The sequence below is a fragment of the Podarcis melisellensis genome (genome assembly GCF_964234715.1).
Source record: "Podarcis melisellensis genome assembly, chromosome: 13".
In the NCBI taxonomy this organism is placed as follows: Eukaryota; Metazoa; Chordata; class Lepidosauria; order Squamata; family Lacertidae; genus Podarcis; species Podarcis melisellensis.
Window position 1 is genome coordinate 28,935,172 of NC_138545.1, and position 19,631 is coordinate 28,954,802.

The window sequence follows — 19,631 nt, forward strand, 5'->3', positions numbered from 1 at the left end:
TTTCGGCCCTTTAGCCCAAAGGTTCTGTGTTGTTCCCATTGTCTGCTCTGCATCATGGTTGTGATGATGTTTGTAGACTCATATGCTCATTCTCTTCCCTCCCCCCCCCCCCGTCTCTCAGTCTGCTACGGTTTGGGGATGGATTTCCTGAAAGGGGTTCGTGCCGTCAATGCCTCCAACATCCACCACTTTGCCGGCTGCACCAAGATCTTTGGCAGCTTAGCCTTTCTGCCAGAGACTTTTGCAGGGTGAGTAATGGTGAGCTTTAGGTGTAAAGGGTGTAGCATCAGTTTGCTCAAGACATCCTTGTAATTGTGCCATGTGAGGTTTTAGCTTTGGAAGGGCTATGGGAGTGTTTATAAAAAAGGAAAGAAATGGAGGAAGTTGGAACGATTTAGGCTCCTTGGGGTATATGACAAAAATGGTGGCCGTGGAAATCAGACCACGAGGTGTGAAAGCCTTCTGGTATTGGGAACAAGTAGTCTCGGAAGCACCAGGGCTGGAGATGGAAAGAAGATAAAGTCCCTACCGGAGAAAAATGGCAAATTTAACTGTTGGACTATGCTGAAATGGCAGAACTGACTGGAAAGCTCGAGAACCAAGAAGACTAAAACTTTAACAGAGAATGGAAAAAAATTATAATTTATCTTGGAGACCACTGTAAACAGATGAAAGCATTAGCAGGATTGCAATAACACTCGTAAGGTAGCAAGTACTAGGGAGACAATGGAGTTGTATTAAATATAGAATATTGGAAAAGATGCTGTAGAAAAGGTTTGATTGTAGGACCCATGGAGGAGATGGTGGGAAGTCCAGAGATTTGGAGGAATCTGTAAATGTGGATCTGTTATAATTTTATATTTCTAAAATCAAATAAATGTATTTTTTTTTAAAAAAAGGGCTGGCTTTTGTCCACAGCAGAGTTTCCTTGTGAGAAATGCTGAGGTGATTCCACTCAGAATAGCATGTGGCGCGTAAAATATTTTGGCCACATTTTCATCAACTGAGTAGAACCAAAATTAAAGTAGCTGTCACTCAAGTTACAAAGAGTGCAGTAATAATAGCAAGAGGAAGCGAAGTGTGTCTGTTTATTTCGTTTCTCACCAATGCAGTTTCCTTCCTTTCTGTCCAGGGATCCTGCCTCTGATACTCCGCCCCTTGATCCCAAGCAGCTTAAAGTCTTTGAGAACCTGAAGGATCTAACAGGTACGTAAGAATTTTATTTCTAGGTAGCCTCGGCCCCCTCCACCCTGCCTCCAAGTCCCAGGCAAAGAGGTTGTTTGTTGTTACGGAATAGCATAATTAAGGGAGCCGGTGTGGTTTAGTGGTTAGAGTGTTGGACCTAGGACCTGGGAGACCAGGGTTCAAATCCCTACTCAGCCACGAAGCTCACTGGGTGACATTGGGCCCAGTCACAGTCTCTCAGCCTGACCTACCTCACAGGGTTGTTGCCAGGATAAAATGGGGAGGAAGAAAACCATGTATGCCACCTTGAGCTCCTTGGAAGAAAAGTTGGATATACAAGTGATAAATAAATCAGGTGCCCTCATCCTCCACTGAATGGTCCTAACTTTGTGTTTTGCATAGGCTTCCTCTATATTGAATCCTGGCCGGAGTCTCTCATGGACTTAAACCCTTTCCAGAACCTTCAAGTGATCCGGGGACGAGCCCTTTACAAGTAAGCACCCTCCCAGGATCGGGGCAGAAATAGCTTAGATTGCAACGGCTAAAAGACTGAACTATAAATCAAGGATTCCAGAATCTGAGCTTGCCTCTGCTACTAACTCACTAGATGGCTGTAAGCGAGCTGTCTCTATTTACTTGCATAAATGCTGTCAAACCCCAATAGATTTTGTCGCTCTCCAGATCTAACAGGATATATCCCGTCCCTCTTTTTATCAGTTATCGAGTCCAGTGAATGTTGGTAATTGTGTGTGTCTGTCATCTTGACATTGTCAAAGGCTTCCTGCTGGTTGCCACTATATTCCAAATATTCACTGTTAACATGCACAAGGCAGTGTGGAACTTCTGTCACTTGGTCAAGCAAGCTCAGAGGAAACCTGGGTTTCCCATTGTCTCTCCTAAGGGGATCTCTGAACTGGTTGTTGCCCTGCGCTAGCCATCTTTCCTCCCTTATATGAAAAGAAAGAAGTTGGAAGTAATATCCTCAGGTACAGCAAAAAGATGCCTGAATATCTTACTTATTTAAAAACCTACACCCTTCGTACTAACTGAAGTTCCTGAAATTATATTAATTGAAATGCAACAAAACAAGACAGGATGTTAAATGAGTCCCTCGCTGGGCTAGTCAATATCAACTTCAGCACGGCAGGGATAGACAAATAAAATCACTATTTTAGGGCTTCTTCTCTTCTTCCTGATTGGGGAGCCTGTTTTTTCTTTTCTTTTGGCAGCGGAGTCTATTCTCTAACGTTACAAAACCTCAACATCACCTCCTTCGGCCTGCGTTCGCTGCAAGAGATCAGCAGCGGAATGGTCCTGATTCACCACAACCCCAACCTTTGCTTCATCCAGAACGTTCCTTGGGAAGCCATCTTCAAGAACCCTCGGCAGACCTTGTTCCAGAATGACAACAACCCCGAGTGTAGTAAGTGTGTGGCACTTACTCCTATAGTTCAGGGAACCAGGCAGAGGGCCCGCCCTGTGGAATGCCCTCCCTTCAGATATCAAGAAAATAAACAGCTATCTGACTTTTAGAAGACATCTGAAGGCTGTTTAAGGAAGTTTTTAATGTTTGATGTTTTATTGTACTTTTAATATTTTGTTGGAAGCCGCCCAGAGTGGCTGGGGGCAGGTTATAAATATATTATTATTATTATTATTATTATTATTATTATTATTATTATTATTATTAGGCCCCCTCCCAACAATCTTCCAATCTGGGAGCCGCTTTTTAACAGTCTGGTGTTTTGGGGGGTGAGGGGGGAGGGAAGTGAGCCCCTTTGCCAGGCTTATGAAAAATCCTGTGCAGATAAGAGAATTTAGGGACTCCATATGTGAGCTCTTTGTGAGCAAATGCATAAGAATTCAGGGTTACTCAGCGCAATGTTAGCTTGGGCAGCTCACAGTGAGGCCAGCAAGAGTCGAACAAAATGACTTGTCATTGATGGCTTCCTCCATTCCTTTTGATGGTACCAAAAGAACAGGTAACAAATGCATACATTCCTATGTCTTCTTCTCCACAGTACGCGAAGACCAGAGTTGCTCCCCCCTCTGCTCCAAGGGGCACTGCTGGGGACCTGGGGGGACTCAGTGCATGTCCTGCATTGGGTTTCTGCGTGGGAATGAATGTGTTAAAAACTGCAGCCTTCTGGATGGGTATGTGATCATGGGGGTAGCAGACCAGGAGCCCTGACTGTCTAGAATTCAGATTAGGAGCAACTTAATGGCTCTGGGAGTGCTATGTAGAAAATACATTGTTTAGCCACATTAAGGTCTAGAGACACTTGCTATGTTTATATATATATAAAGCTACATTTTCTTAGTGTTGGGTTCTGTGTTATTGACTAAATTCTGTGCTTTCAGGGTACAGGGAAGAGGTGTGAAAATAGCGTACATATCACCTCCTTGTTTTTCTTCTTTTTTGAAACATCCATCTGTCACCACCAAATTTTATAGAACAATTAAAATGCAGCCCTAGTAGAAGTTACTGTGATGAGAAGGGCACCAGCAGATGATGGATTGCCAATCCACGACATTCCAGGAAGTTAAGGAAAACCGGGAGGAGAAAAACTGGAAGCTGCCTAAATTTCGGATTGACCTGACTTTGCAATTTCTTCTCCTACAGAGAGTTCCGGGAATACGTCAACGGGACACGGTGCCTTCCATGCCATTCCGAGTGCTTGCCCCAAAACGGGACAGAGTCCTGCAATGGATCGGTAAGGGCAGGGACTGAAGGCTGCTGAGGCCCTCGCTTTATTCTGACTTCCTTGCCTTTCCACATCAAGTTGTCTATCCATAAAGTATCTTTTCATCTAACACACACACACACACACCTCTGCTGATGTTTCTTGTCACCCTATGTGCACAAAAAGAATGACCAGAACTGGCATCTGCTGTCCTGGCAGGTCTGCCTTGGCCCTCCATTAATTTTTCCTCCTCCGGCACTGATCAGAAGCCACCATTTACATTTCCCACAATGCCCCAGAGCAGTGCTGTGGTATTGTCGGAAATTAAAATGGTGGCTTGTGGACCCAGTCTCCCTATGCTGATCTGAGTAGTTCTGGCTGCTTGCTCTCACTATCCAACAAACCTGCCAGGGCCTCTGACATTGGAGGGGCCCCGCTAGACACCTCTTTGCTAAGGGTCCCCTCAGAGCTGGAGCTGTCCCTGAATATAACCTTGAACACACCCAAGAAGTCAGTTCAGACCATCCTTTGGTGCTACATAAACAAACCCTGTGCCTCCCTTTCTTTTCTGCTCTGGTTTCTTCTCTCGCCTCCAATTTACATACATATATGATTTGCACAAACCGTAGGATGAATTGGTTTGTATTCCCGGTTTGCTGCTCAAGCAGAGGTGAGAGGAATCTGGAAGGTGGAAGTGTGCAAATGGCAGTATGTGTTCAAATAGTGCCAAGCCAATTGATTCAGTACTCCCCATGACTGCATGTTGTAAAAGAAGGTGTTTTGCTGTCGATTTTTAGAAACTTGTATCTTTTCATGGAGGAAGCTTGGACAAATTAACCAGTCACTGTAATGATAAATAACTGGTTTCTGAATTGGCCTCTGCCCTCTTCCTTCCCCGTTCATTTTTCCTTGTGTGTCGTGCCTTTTAGATTATGAACTTGCAGGTGGTTACTGTCTAATTACTGATCTAATAAGCCACTCTGGAAGGTTCTGGGTTTCCCCCAGCTAGAGAACATAACAAAAAATGCTTTAAAATAAGCCTCTGAGGAATTTCCATGTATGCTGGAATAAAATGTGGAAAAACCAGTGCTCAATATAGCAAGGTGTCTTTTCCAAAGTTGTTGGACTACAAAGCCCATAATTCCCAGTCATGGGCCATGGTGGCTGAGGCTGCTGGGGGTTGGAGTCTGAAGGGCCATGGCCTTCCCATGTCTTTGCTACAGGCTCCTTCCTTTAAAACCAGCTATGAATCCATGCAGTTGAATCTGTGGAGCAAGTCAGTGGGGAGGTTTCACCTGTTCTGTCTTCTCACGTCACCTGTATCCAAATATTAAGGGAGAATTCCTCAGGCTCGTTTTCAAACAGGCTTGTTTTTAAACCAGGTGACTATGAAATACCAGAGATAAATTATTAACAGGAAAGGTGTGCTTGTTTGCATTCCTTCCAGCTAAATTATGTCACGGCTTTACAGAAAAAAATTAATGGTCCTCTTACCACAGGTTTTTCTGGGTTTTTCTGCCTTCTTGATGTTTTGATGGATGTTTCTATTTTGTAACTTAAAATGAGAAAAGTCAAGGGTAATAAAACTTAAATAAACTCAATCATCAGTCTTTATACACACAAAACCTAATAGCTGTGTGACCCATAAATGCGTTAACAAAATGTTATTACGTAAAAATTTGAGTTGAACCTTGTAATAGAAATGATAGGAAGAAACAAAAGAGCCAGAAAACTGAATAGCAAATAACTAAAACAGATAAATTTATAAATACAGCGTATATCAATTTGAACCACTGATACATCGCGGTGGCTGGGAAGCCACAATGTATCGGCAGCTCAAAAATTCTGAAACCGGTGTTGCGATGCAAATGCCAAAGCGGTTTCAGACAATAAATGGAAGTATCGCCCATCCCTCCTCTTAAGGACTGCCCACATAGTCATTATGCAAGAGAGCAAATATCAGCTGGCATGCTGGCAAAGACTTGGTGCATCATAGATAAAAGCTGGGCGAGCTTTATTCAGAGGTTGTCTCCTCAGACACTGAAGATAAATGTCACAACTAGTCATTTCTTTTAGATTTTTCAGAGCGAGATCCAGCCAAAGTGAAGAGCTCTGAAGCTTCCTTGAAAGCTTTGAGACTCATGCCTTAAGCATGTGCTTAAATTTGCCCATTGAAATCAATGCACCTGCAATGTTACAAAATCCAAGTTACCCAACTTTTCCCTTCGTTAGGTAATAAAATATGCAAGAACAGCACAGTTCACCTGAGGCGACTTTGCAACAGCCCCAGACCCAGCGACTCCAAATCCATAGATTCCTATCAAAGTTTCTGGCTTTAATGTCAGTCTCGGGGCATGTCGGCAACGAGTCGCCTTGCGTTGTAAGGGTGATACTGAATGCAGATCCATACAGGACAGCTGATAGGAAAGAGTTCCCCTCCCCCTCTTCTTCTTATAGAAAGTCTTTTTTTTTTCTCTTTCTGTCCTTCCTTCCTTAGGACGCAGACCAGTGTGTGGCTTGTGCCCATTACAAAGATGGCCCCTACTGCGTGGAGCAGTGTCCCAGCGGCGTGAAGGTGGATGGTTCTTTCGTGCCCATCTGGAAGTATCCTGATGGGGAAGGCATGTGTCAGATCTGCCCGACCAACTGCACCCACTCGTGAGTTTCCAACATGGTTAATAATAATAATAATAATAATAATAATAATAATAATAATAATTTATTATTTATATCGTGCCCTTCTGGCTGGGTTTCCCCAGCCACTCTGGGCGGCTTCCAACAAAATATTAAAATACAATCATTCATCAAATATTAAAAGCCTCCCTGAACAGGACTGCCGCCAGATGCCTTCTAAAAGTCGGATAGTTGTTTATTTCCTTGACATCTGATGGGAGGGCGTTCCACAGGGCAGGGGCCACTACTGAGAAGGCCCTCTGCCTGGTTCCCTGTAGCTTCACTTCTCGCAGTGAGGGAACCGCCAGAAGGCCCTTGGAGCTGGACCTCAGTGTCTGGGCAGAACAATGTCGATAGAGACGCTCCTTCAGGTATACTGGGCTGAGGCCGTTTAAGGCTTTAAAGATCAGCACCAACACTTCGAATTGTGCTTGGAAATGTCCTGGGAGCCAATGTGGGTCTTTCAGGACCGGTGTTATGTGGTCTCGGCGGCCACTCCCAGTCACCAGTCTAGCTGCTGCATTCTGGATTGTGCAGAGAAGGTCCTGCTGGAAAAGAGGCACCAGCACCTTTGTCTAGTGGGTGATGGGAAGCGGGGAGGAAGAAATGCTAAGACTGTTAGCAGTTTGCTCTCTGCAGAGCACACCTACTGTATAATTTAGCACGTAATCGTTTTGACTTCTGTCAGCCTTTTACTTGGCCGCCCTGGAGTGACACCAAAAATCTGCCGCCTAAGGTGTCCTCATTGCCACCTACCTCTAAACGGGCTTTGATGAAACAAGGTCAGCAAAGGAAAATTAAAAGGTTAAAATAAAAATTAAAAAGCCGCCTTTAAATGTCGGCGCTAGAAATGTCTTCCGCGGCTTGTGATATCTGCATGTGTCCGAAAGCTCATGAAGCCTTGCAAACTTATTCAGTTGTCTTCTTTTTATATATATAATTTTTTATTTGATTTTTTAAAAAAAATAAACATACAACAAAAAACATTTCAAAATCCAAAGATCAAGATTACTCTGAATCTTCTGACTTCCCCCCACCACCAATCCCTTCCATGGGTCCTAATGATAATATTTACAACTGCATATCAATACTGTCCCAAGTTTTATCCTTCCAAAATAACCATACTTTCCGTTAGTTTACAAGTGTGGTTGAAATCCTGCTAATGTTTTAACCTGCTTACAGTGTTCTTGTAAATAGATTGTAAACTTTTCCCATTCTTTTTTAAAGTTCTTGCCCTCTTGATTTCTAAGCTTCCCAGTTAATTTTGCCATTTTAGCATAGCCCATCAACTTGGTTTGCCATTCTTCTCTGGTCAGGGTTATTTCCATCCATGGGCTAGCAGCATCCGTGCGGCTGTTGTCGCATACAGCAAACTTTTATTCGGCTGCCCGTCTCCTTCATTCTGCTCTACTGAACATTATTATGCCTGTTACAGTTTTTAATCAGATTGCTTTTAGTTCTCCACACTTTGTATTTATCGGTCTTTTCAATCAGTTAAAAAAACGCAAAAGTGAAAAATTAAAATTGCCTAAATGTTTGCAAGTAGTGAGCTGTATTCTGTTCCGGCACCTGTTGTTTCTCCTTAACAAGTGAAGTGGTATTTCTTAAATGGTTGTGTGATACAACTTGGTGTTTCCTTTTCCAGGTGTACAATACGGGATGAACGTGGCTGCCCCGTGGATCAGAAACCTAGGTATTAGATATCGGCTCATTTTCATTTATATCCCACGTATCTTCCCTTGGAAGTCAAGATGGTGTGCAAGCCTATAGAAAGTATAAAGTGTCTTGTGTTACTGAAATATATGAAAAAATAAAAAAAATTGTCCAGTAGCACCTTAGAGACCAACTAAGTTTGTTCTTGGTATAAGCTTTCGTGTGCACGAACACTTCTTCAGATACCTGTGTGTTACTGAAGTTACTGAACATGGAAGATTTCTGGGCACAATCTAAGTACAAAGGCTATGCTAAGAGCCATGAATATGTGTGATCAGGGAATTCAATATTCTGAGAAACCTCAGCTTTCAATTACAAAAAAGGTGGTTTTTGAAAGGATGTTTTCCTGTCCCTGTGACGGGACAAATAATCCTGCAGTGTACTCTGATGAGCTGAATGTGCTACAGAAAAAGTAAATGGCCACAAATTTGGAAAGATTCGCTGGAGAGAGAGAGAGAGATTATTCAGTAAAAACCAATAAACTTGTGGCACCGTAAAGACTGACACATTTATTATGTCATTTGCTTTTGAGGGTCAGAATCCATTTCATCAGATGCATGAAGTCTCAAATTGGCAGACAAATATACATGGTTGCGTGGGGGAGTAGAGGGAGGTCAGGGGGAAACAAAATGCAGTGATCATTTCGTAAAAGTGAAATAATTTTCAGTCCGTCTGGTGAATTCGTGGCTAATCTGAGACATGAACCAGAGTGTTTGTGCTCTTTATCACTAACATGCATCAGCTCCAAAAGATCTAGGAGATAAATCCTTTGAACGCATTATTAAAAAACAAATTCTAGCTCCTCATTATTAAAATAATCTCAAAGTAGGTTACAATCACAGTACATTAGAACCTTGTGCAACAGAAAAAGCAGCAGGAACCACTGCGCTTTGAAACTATGATTATTAAGCAGTGTATCAGTCGGTGGGTGTTTTTGCTTTATTTGTTTTAGTTATTTATTAAAATGCCAAACCAAGCACAAAACGGAATTAATCACAGAAAACAGGCATGAAATGTCTAAGCCAAGGCAAAGAGGGGGGCTACAGACATCACCAATACATTCCAGACTTTTGGTATAATAAGAATTATAACTAGTCTGTAAAAAGTAAAAACACAGTACCGTGGATAGCCCTTGTTTTCCAGGGGGCTGAGCTGCACTTCCAGCAAACTTTAATTTGGAGCTCTACCTGTATTCCTCTATCATCCACAGCCTTTTATAAGCCAAGCGGGGCTAGTGGAAGGAGGAGATTGGTTATGTTATGCATTGTTAACATAAACAATAAGATCACACCAAACAGGAAGAAATTTGTCCTTACTTTTTTGACCTCTAGAGGCGCTCAGTTTATATTTCAGTTTCTCTGGTAGAGTTGATTCCCACACCTTCGTGTGCCTGTGAAAAAATATCCGCTCCGGCATGTTGCCACCAAAATCGAGTTATTGTGGCTGTGGCATACGGAGAATCCATTGTTATTGAAATATGAATAAAAACCACGAGGGATGAAAAATCGCCATAACATCAGGAGAGACTGCTTACTTTCCTTGAGTATCCCCCGGTTCACTCAAAGGCCTGAGGAATTGGGCAGGTCTCTAATTGGCACTTGAAGCTCCCTAAAAAGTTCCTCTCTTGGCAACTCATCCTCCTCACTTTCTCTGCTTGGTTAAGCCCTGCCTGGCGCAGCTTCTCTGCCGGCCTGTCCGTTCGCATCCCCTGAAAGTTGCAGGCGAAGTTGGCTACCCTGCTTCAGGCTTCCCCCCTTTTCTCTCTGTCCTCTTCCAGCCAGGCTACGTCCATTACAGCTGGGGTGGTGGGTGCTGCACTCGTCCTGGTTCTCTTGTCCATCATCATCATTTGCATCAAGCGTCGGAAGCAGCAAGAGCGGAAGCACACTCTGCGGCGTCTCCTGCAAGAGACAGAGGTAGGGTTTGGCGGCCGTAACCTCTTTTCCCCCTGAGGTGGGGTTGTGAGGAGAGCCTGCAACAGAGCTCATGGGAGATTTGGCATGGTGCTTTTGAATTTTAGCAGCCATTTTAGAAGCGCTGTTTTATTTCCCCATGTGGGGAATTGCCTCCCTGTATGTTCCATGCTCAATGGAACCTCCATGTACAGGGGCAGTATATCTCTGAATTTGAAATGTTGCCAGACGTTTCAGGAGAAGGCCTTCATCTTCATGCTCTGCTTCTGACCTTCTGCGGACAGCTGACAGAAAGTCAGATAAGACAATTGCTTCCCTGCTGTGCATGTATAAAAAGACCTAAATGTATAAATAGTCCGAAAGGGAACTCCCCGCTGAATAATAATAATAATAATAATAATAATAATAATAATAATAATAATTTATTATTTATACCCCACCCATCTGGCTGGGTTTCTCCAGCCACTCTGGGCGGCTTCCAACAGAATATTAAAATACAATAATCTATTAAACATTAAAAGCTTCCCTAAACAGTGCTGCCTTCAGATGTCTTCTAAAAGTCTGGTAGTTGTTTTTCTCTTTGACATCTGGTGGGAGGGCGTTCCACAGGGCGGGTGCCACTACTGAGAAGGCCCTCTACCTGGTTCCCTGTAACTTGGCTTCTTGCAGCGAGAATAATCTTCACAGGAAGTCCCCAGCTGACTGAGACTGAGACTAACTAGGGGGCAGTGGGACCATAGAGTTGGAAGAGACCTCAAAGCTCCTCTAGTTCATCCCCTACTGATGTGGGAAATCCACTGCTACATTACCCCTAGTAAGTGGCCATAAACCTCTACTTAAATCCGCCCCCCCCCTCTCTCTGTACCCCTCCTCACTTTCTTTGACGCTGTTAGTTGGTGGAGCCATTGACACCCAGCGGAGCCCTGCCTAACCAGGCACAGATGCGTATTCTCAAGGAGACGGAACTGAAAAAAGTCAAGGTGTTGGGGTCAGGCGCTTTTGGAACGGTGTACAAGGTGAGGAGCGCTGGATTAGATTTGTTTCATGGGCAGATGGCGCGGGAAAGCCCTTGGCTGGGAACCCAACAGCTTGAGGACCTTTGGAAACCTTTTCAGAGACTCGCTTTGAACTACCAAGCCTTGAATCCTGTTCCTCGTTCACTCAGGATCCAAGTGTCTCCTGTCAATGAAATGTTCCTGTTCCAGATGGTGATCGCATCTTCCCAGCAGCCATTAAGTTGGTAGTGGGGGAAAATGGGATTCCTTTGTCAGCTAGCAGGGCCACTGCAATTTAACTTAAGAGTTCTGTCTGGGCTGCTGCTGTGTGCGAGTGCCTCTGGCACACCATGAAGTCCCGCGTGAAGAGAGGCACGGTGCTCTGCGTTGCCACAGGCCACATCTTTCACTTGGGAGTTTTAGCGCAGTGTTTCTGAAGTGTCTAGTAGGCAGTCTCCTTCCCGTATTCCTGTAATCATCATCATCATCTTAAAAAACAAAACCCCATGCATTTATTCATCTTGCTCTCTTTCTCTTAACCATCCATGCAGGGAATTTGGATTCCAGATGGCGAGAGTGTGAAGATCCCCGTGGCCATCAAAGTCTTGCGGGAAAACACCTCGCCCAAAGCCAACAAGGAAATTTTGGATGTGAGTGAGGAAGGCGCAGTGACCCCTCTTAATCCGGGTTTGGATTTGCAGCCCAGTGGCTAAAGCTGAACCAGGGACAAGCACCCTGAGGCTCAGGATTTTAACTGAGAAGAATTACACTGTTTCCTGATGCACCACTTGTACTGTAAACCTAAATGACTGCACAAGAAAGTGGGGGGAAATCCATCCAGGCAGCTCAGTGGGGCAAGGCACTATGACTAAAAGAACGAAAACAGTCGAGGTGGTGCAACGGGAATAAAACGATAACAGCAATTTGAATAAGAATGAAACAGTGTATGTGTGCGTGCGTGCCTGTGTGTACACACACACACACAGACACACACATTAATAATGGTGACCAGCCCAAACCTTGCCTCCTCTGAAGATTTTACCACCTCCAACCATAAATCTTGAGGGTGGCCCAGCAACATTTCCTTGCATGTATGCTAGCTCCCTTGCAAGGCAGAGTGACGATCACACAGCTTCTTGTTGAAAGGATCAAGTTGCGCATGGCCAATGGCAATAAAACACAAGGAAGCTGTAAAGCTCAGTCAAGCATTGTTTACTTGAACGGCAACACCAGTCTTGATGGTAGAAGACTTATTTGCAACTTTACTACAATGCAGATAGTAAGGCACACTTCAGTTGTACATGCTGCCCGCACTCAGTTCAGCAGTCTCTCCTCTGTAGGAATTGCACATGTCCACAGATAAGTGCTCCACCGCTATTTATAGCTGCTGTAGACTAGGCAATCTTGCACCTCAATGCTTCCGAGAATCTTTGAGAATCTTCTCACAGTTTCTGGAAACGGACGGTGCTTTCTCACTTGCTCTAACATCCTCTTGGTACCTCCTCCAGCCCACCTAATTGAAAAGCAGCCTAAATGCCATAGCTGCAGTTGCTGTTCTAACTGCATAGCACATGAGCATCAAGTTGGAGATAAATTGATAGCTACCAGTTCACTGCATTGGGTCAACAGGTTCAAAAGATCCCAGCATCTCCCAGCAGAGCAAAGCAAAACCAGGAGAAACAGAGGAGAAGAATATGCAGCACCTTCCAAAGTTGTAGTTCAAGAACATCTGGAGGGCCACAGATTCTTCACTCCTGTTGTATGAAGATCACACGCTACCCCACTATTGTCTCAGTGTGCCAGATGCCAGTGTGGAATCCATGGGGATTATTATTCAGAACAGGGATGGGGAACTTGTGGTCCTCCAGATGTTGGACTGCAACTCCCATCAGCCAAAGGGTCAGGGATGATGGGACTTGGAGTCAAAACAACACCTGGAGGGACCACGTTTGCCAACCCTGCAATAGAGAGATACTGTAGAATATGGTGTGGGGGCGGGGCGGGGCAGTAAGATGACGGAGAATAAGGCTTGAAAGCAAAAATTGTGGGCCTCTCCTTTAAAGCAGTGCAGCCAGACCTTTATATCAGTTTGGAGCTGAGAAATAGGCCTCTAATAAAATAACTCCACCCTTCCTATATGCTCAGGATTTCCCTGGGTTAAAGTGTAACCGAAATCCCTCCAGTTGAGTTAATTGTCACGCATGACACATAAGCACATCTCATCTCAGCTTCTTCTCAAAGCCAAGCCAAGTATGTTGTGGTTTCTCCATTTGCTGTGCTTCCTGACAGATCTTTTCTGCCTCTTACTGGGTGCAACGTGTCCTCCACCAATTCTCCTCATTATCCTGGGAATGCCACAGACTCAAAACGGTCTATAAACACTTTTTGTCAGCCAAAGTTACAAGCAACTTACACGGCATCGGGTTTCCCTGTTGTCGTCACCCATGTTTTGTTTGCCATGGCTGAATTCAGCAATTCCTGGGGTCTGGTGGGAGTGGATTAACAACCCCTCCTGGAGGTCTTCCCTCTAACCTGGGTTAGCAAACTCGCACTGCTCCTTCACCCCCCAGAGGGATAGGAATCTCCCCTTGAATTCTGGCCCGTGTGAGTTCTTCTCCCTGATCTTCATCACTATTTCTCTTCTGAAAGGAGACCTCTAACACCCCCTTTTCCTCCCCAGGAGGCTTATGTCATGGCCGGGGTGGGCAGCCCTTACGTATCGCGGCTTCTGGGAATCTGCCTCACCTCCACGGTGCAGCTGGTTACTCAGCTCATGCCCTATGGCTGCCTGCTGGACTACGTGAGGGAGAACAAGGACCGCATTGGATCCCAGGACCTCCTCAACTGGTGTGTGCAGATAGCAAAGGTAGGCGGAGCTTCAGTGCAGGGGGCGGGACTTCGTGGTGATTGTCCGCCTGGCATGCGACTTTGCATAGCCAGTTGTAGTCTGCCCCTTTCAGGACCCACCTTCTCTCTTCGCCCACGTTTTCTTTGCTATATCCTCCCCCATCTTTCTCCTCTTTAAAGGTGGGGGTGGTAGAATCACAGACTGAAAATCAAAGAAGAGAATAGGGTCAGGACAGAGGTACTAACTGAAGAGAGCTACATGAGGAGGGATCATGGCTGGTGGTGTTGACGGGCTCATTACAGAACAGGCTTCCCTGTGCTTATATGAACCACCCCAAAGGGAGGGCTTCAGCACGTGACACTTGTCCCACTACTGCGGTATTAAAATGGAAGACTTGGTGACGTAACTCGCTGAAATTCTTCCTCCTTCACAAATACAAGTGCCTCGCTGAATCGAGTGCTCTTGGGAGGAAACGCAGAATGTGTGCATCCAGTCTCTCTCTTGTGTTTTAAATTTGCAGCAAGTTCCTAGTTCTTATGAGTTCAGCCTCTTGATCCCAGCTTTTAACAAACCACTTATATTTAGGCTTATTGCCTGCAAATCCATCCCCCCCCCACTGCCACTCCCAAAGCACTGACATTTGTAGAGATGTGAAGTATATAATCCAACATAACTTAATGGTTGAATGTGTTCTCTGCTTGCAAAAGACCCCTGCTTCAATCCCTGATATCTCCAGTTAGAGCAATGACAGCAGGACTGAGTATAACTTTTGTCTGAGATATTAGAAAACTGTTCTCAGATAGTACTGAGCTACAGGGAACGGTTGTCTGGTTTAGTATAAAGTAGCTTTGTACGCGGGACGCAGGTGGCGCTGTGGGTAAAAGCCTCAGCGCCTAGGACTTGCCGATCGAAAGGTCGGCGGTTCAAATCCCCGCGGTGGGGTGCGCTCCTGTCGCTCGGTCCCAGCGCCTGCCAACCTAGCAGTTCAAAAGCACCCCCGGGTGCAAGTAGATAAATAGGGACCGCTTACTAGCGGGAAGGTAAACGGTGTTCCGTGTGCTGCGCTGGCTCGCCAGATGCAGCTTGTCATGCTGGCCATGTGACCCGGAAGTGTCTGTGGACAGCGCTGGCTCCCGGCCTATAGAGTGAGATGAGCGCACAACCCTAGAGTCTGGCAAGACTGGCCCCTACGGGCAGGGGTACCTTTACCTTTACCTTTTATCTTTGTATTTTCAAGCATATTTTTTGTTTTGTAAGCTGCTGAAAATGAATAAACCAGTTGAGTCAGGCATGGAGGGTAGGAGAGCACTGCAAGAACCCTCCTTTCCCTTCTCCAAGCAAGTTTAGTAAGTTTGTATCAATGCCACAGAAATTAGAAATTAACATTAATTATTTTCTCCACTTTCGCAGTTGAGACTGAGGGTGCGTGGCATCTATTATTGCACCTATGTGTTTTTAAGAGCTCTAGAAACAGTTCCCCTTGGCTCAACTTTAAGGGGATAGTTACTAGCATTTCTTCATTCTCTCTCAGGGTATGAACTACCTGGAGGATGTCCGTCTGGTCCACCGGGACTTAGCTGCCCGGAACGTCCTGGTGAAGAGCCCAAACCACGTGAAGATCACAGATTTTGGTTTGGCTCGGCTGCTGGACATCGATGAGACAGAATATCATGCCGACGGAGGGAAGGTTGGTCAGAGAACACAGTTATGGAGCAAGTCCAGACTGAGTAGCACCCTAAAGGTTGATCAGAATTGTTCAGAGATGGGTGCAGGTTACAGATCATTTGAGTAGTAGGAGAAGTGCAGTGACACTGTTGGTTTTGTCTCCTCCGGGCAAATTTATTTATTTATTACATGTCTATGCCGCCTTTCCTCCAAGGAGCTCAAGATGGCGTATGTGGTTATCTCCTCCTGTCCATTTTTATCCTCACAATAACCCTGTGAGGTAGGTCAGGCTGAGAGTGAGCGACTGGCCTAAGGACACCCAGTGAGCTAGATGGATGAGTGAGGATTTGCACCCTGGTCTCCCAGCACTCTAACCACTAGGCAGTAAATAGGAAAGTGCCTTATACCAACTCAAGACAGTTGGCCTATGTAGCTCGGTATTGTCTATATCAGAGGTAACCAGTGTGTCACCCTCCAGATGATGTTGGACAAAGACTCATCATCTTTTGCTGGTTGGGGCTGATGGGACCTGACAGTGTTTTTTTTTTTCTGAGGGGTACACAGGGGGAACGCTTACCCCTAAACATTTTGTGAATCTAAGTTTGGCCTCATTGAGGAGCAGTATTTCAATATGAGTGGGAAATTGGAGTACCTCTAAACATTGCACTGGGACCTGAACAACATCTGGAGGGGGAACCATGTTGGCTAACGCCAGTCTACACTGACAGGCAATGACTCTCATGGTTTTCAGGGTGGTCTTGCCCAGTCCTGCTTGGAGGTGGCAGGGATTAAGGTTTTGCACGGAAAGCAGATGCTGTACCACTGTACTGTATCATACCTGGTTCTTATAAACAACAGCAGAGGTAGTGTTCCTGGGTCTGAGCTGCAACACTTCAAAGTGCATGTGAGGGCCCACCTGATCGAATGATTCTGCAGGCAAAACAATTCTCCCTCTCTCTAGAAAATAAGCCTCTTGGAGAAAAGGTCTGTGGCCTACCTCTTAGCTTGGCATGCTTGCTTTCTATATACAGTGGTACCTCGGGTTACATACGCTTCAGGTTACAGACTCTGCTAACCCAGAAATAGTGCTTCAGGTTAAGAACTTTACTTCAGGATGAGAACAGAAATCGTGCTCTGGTGTCGCGGCAGCAGCAGGAGGCCCCATTAGCTAAGGTGTTGCTTCAGGTTAAGAACAGTTTCAGGTTAAGTACGGACCTCCGGAACGAATTAAGTACTTAACCTGAGGTACCACTGTACAGGGAGAGTGTTCTCTGTGAAGGAGGATTCCATCCTGTGTCCCTAGGCTTGCCCTCTTGTGGTGGTACAGCCCAGGCGCAGATTGACTAGCTCCCTAAGAACTAGGCCCATAAGCCTGTTCTCCTGCCCCACACAAGCACACACGGCTGCTGCTTGGAACCAGCCCACAAGAGGGATGGTTTGATGCCACAGTGGTAAACTTTGTCCCATTTGCCTTGCCCAGGTACCTATCAAATGGATGGCCCTGGAGTCCATCTTGCGGAGGCGTTTCACACACCAAAGTGATGTGTGGAGCTATGGTAAGTGGGGGCTCGTGGGGACCCTCCTGTTCGTTCCTGCGGCGAGACGTCGGCTGGTGCTTCACAGGACCCCCTTGCCTGTCTCTCCAGGTGTGACTGTGTGGGAGCTGATGACTTTTGGAGCCAAGCCGTATGATGGAATCCCAGCCCGAGAGATCCCTGACCTGCTGGAGAAAGGAGAGAGGTTACCACAGCCTCCCATCTGCACCATTGATGTCTACATGATCATGGTGAAATGTAAGAAGCTAGAGGTCTTGCATGAAAGGAAAAAGGGTTGCAATGAAATATAGGGGCAAAGGGGGCAAGGCCCTTGGTTACTGTAGCCTTTGTTGTCGCTGGCACCCCATAGCCCTTAAAGCAGCCTTTCTCAGCCTGTGGGTCCCCAGATGTTGTTGAACTACAACTCCCGTCACCCCTAGCTAGCAAGGGATGATGGGAGTTGTAGTCCAACAACATCCGGGGACCCACAGGTTGAGAACCACTGCCTTAAAGGGAAGTGGAGTGCCAGCAAGTTGAGCTATACCTTTTTCTTGGAGGATCTTGATGGTGCCTCCTAAGAAGGTCTGCATCTTTGAACTTGTATTTTCTGGAGTTTGAACCTTTTGGCTAAACGTTTGTATTCAGAGCTTGAAAGTTCATTTTACAAAGGAGCTGGTTCCAGTTCCCATTTGTCCCTTGACAAAATGAACTAGTTCGATTCGTTTTCAGTAGCCAGTTCAATTCAACTTCATCCAATGGATCCTCGGTATGTTTGTTTTTCAGCATTCATAATGTTACAAGCTTCTGTGCCGAAGTATAAAATACACTTAAGAAAAAACCAAAACACAGTCAGATGTGAATGGTTTAATTTATTCCCCCCCCCCAACAATTGTGGTGTTTAATCTTAAAGGCCCAAAGCGTCCAAAGAGTAAAGAAAAGCACACATATAAGATAATGAAGATGAACTAGAAATCATTCAGAGTTCTAGCCCCAAATGAACTTAATGCATATTCAGTTTACCTGTCAATTATGGGAGCTACCTTCAGGGATAGCTTAGGTAATTTTTAAGTAATTCAGTGAACTTGATTAAACCAAACGAATTCATTCTAAGCGCTGGCTGTGCTTGCCACACAGGTTGGATGATCGACTCAGAATGCAGGCCCAAGTTCCGAGAACTGGTCACTGAATTCACGCGAATGGCCAGGGATCCGCAGCGTTTCGTGGTCATCCAGGTGAGCCAGGAGTGGTGGTAGGGAAAGCCTCTTTCATCCTGCCAAGACCTAGGCTGTGTTCAAAGAGGATTTTTCTCCACTGTGTTAAATTAGCTTTTATGAAATATTTTCTTGTGTTACAAAATGGGCAGATAAGCAGAGAAAAGTTCAATTGGGGGAAGAGGGAGGGAGGGAGAAAAATGGGGTGGTGTTATTTCATTCTATTGCCAGTGATAGATCCTTTGTGTGTACACACACACACACACACACTGAGAGGGGTTAGGGCAAGCACCCCCCAAACTTGGCCCTCCAGATGTTTTGGGACTACAAATCCCATCATCCCTAGCTAACAGGACCAGTGGTCAGGGATGATGGGAATTGTAGTTCCAAAACATCTGGAGGGCCGAGTTTGGAGATGCCTGGGTTAGGGGGTCCAGAACTTGGTTGGTTGTGTTCAGTTGGTTGCAGTGTGGCTTGTTTGTGTGTGTGTGGTGGGGCAGGGGTCGGTTGTTGGGTCATGTTAGCCATATTGATTTGTATGTTGTTGTTGTGGAGGGGGGTGGAATAGATCATTGTCCTGTTGTGCTGTGGGGGAACCCTACTGGAATGAAGGTGTCCTCCTTTGCTTGTCCCCGTGCTTGTTTTAAGTTTGTTGGTTAGCTTTTCTAGTAGGGGATTTCCTTCGCTAAGCATCTTGTTCAGCTGCAGGTAAGTGGCGGGAGTGAAGGAATAAACACAAGAACGTAAAACGTCCCTTGCTGGAATAGACCAAACCTATAGTCCACCCTCCTGCCTCAAAAATAGTATTCAACTAGATACCTCCACGAAGCCCACAAACAGGCCATGAAGGGAACAGGCCTTCCTTGTTGATTCTGCTGGCAGCTGGTGTAATCTACTGCTAGGAGAAGCAAGGCATTGCCAAAAGCGAGGGGTGATGCTGATGGTGTCTGTGATTGCTGAGCCTGATAGCTGCTGCTGCTGCTACAGTCATTGGGAGGCTTCTGAACACATACTGTCTGACTCCTGTTTTAACTGGGCCTAGGTAGATTAGAGTCTCTTCCATGCCTGGGATCAGATTGATCGGGGGGAGGGAATTTTACTCCCGAGCCAGCTGTTTATGTATGGCATTCTTTGCCCCCTTGTAGCATATGGTGTGGCTCACTTGTTTGAGTTCTTTAGAGTTAGAATGATGGAATTGTAGAGTTGAAA

General features: G+C 45.5%; 1 protein-coding gene across 1 annotated transcript in view; it reads left to right on the forward strand.

Moving 5' to 3' along the window:
* ERBB2 (erb-b2 receptor tyrosine kinase 2) overlaps positions 1 to 19,631 on the forward strand; it is a 51,684-nt gene that overhangs the window by 28,862 nt on the left and 3,191 nt on the right. Inside the window, exons 9-24 of the mRNA XM_081886210.1 lie at positions 122 to 248; positions 1,133 to 1,206; positions 1,588 to 1,678; positions 2,415 to 2,608; positions 3,207 to 3,339; positions 3,809 to 3,899; positions 6,367 to 6,527; positions 8,188 to 8,235; positions 10,033 to 10,171; positions 11,062 to 11,184; positions 11,715 to 11,813; positions 13,844 to 14,029; positions 15,543 to 15,698; positions 17,157 to 17,232; positions 17,323 to 17,469; positions 18,346 to 18,443. Of these exons, the coding sequence (XP_081742336.1) occupies positions 122 to 248; positions 1,133 to 1,206; positions 1,588 to 1,678; positions 2,415 to 2,608; positions 3,207 to 3,339; positions 3,809 to 3,899; positions 6,367 to 6,527; positions 8,188 to 8,235; positions 10,033 to 10,171; positions 11,062 to 11,184; positions 11,715 to 11,813; positions 13,844 to 14,029; positions 15,543 to 15,698; positions 17,157 to 17,232; positions 17,323 to 17,469; positions 18,346 to 18,443 (1,943 nt within the window). The remainder of the gene's footprint in view (positions 1 to 121; positions 249 to 1,132; positions 1,207 to 1,587; positions 1,679 to 2,414; positions 2,609 to 3,206; positions 3,340 to 3,808; positions 3,900 to 6,366; positions 6,528 to 8,187; positions 8,236 to 10,032; positions 10,172 to 11,061; positions 11,185 to 11,714; positions 11,814 to 13,843; positions 14,030 to 15,542; positions 15,699 to 17,156; positions 17,233 to 17,322; positions 17,470 to 18,345; positions 18,444 to 19,631) is intronic.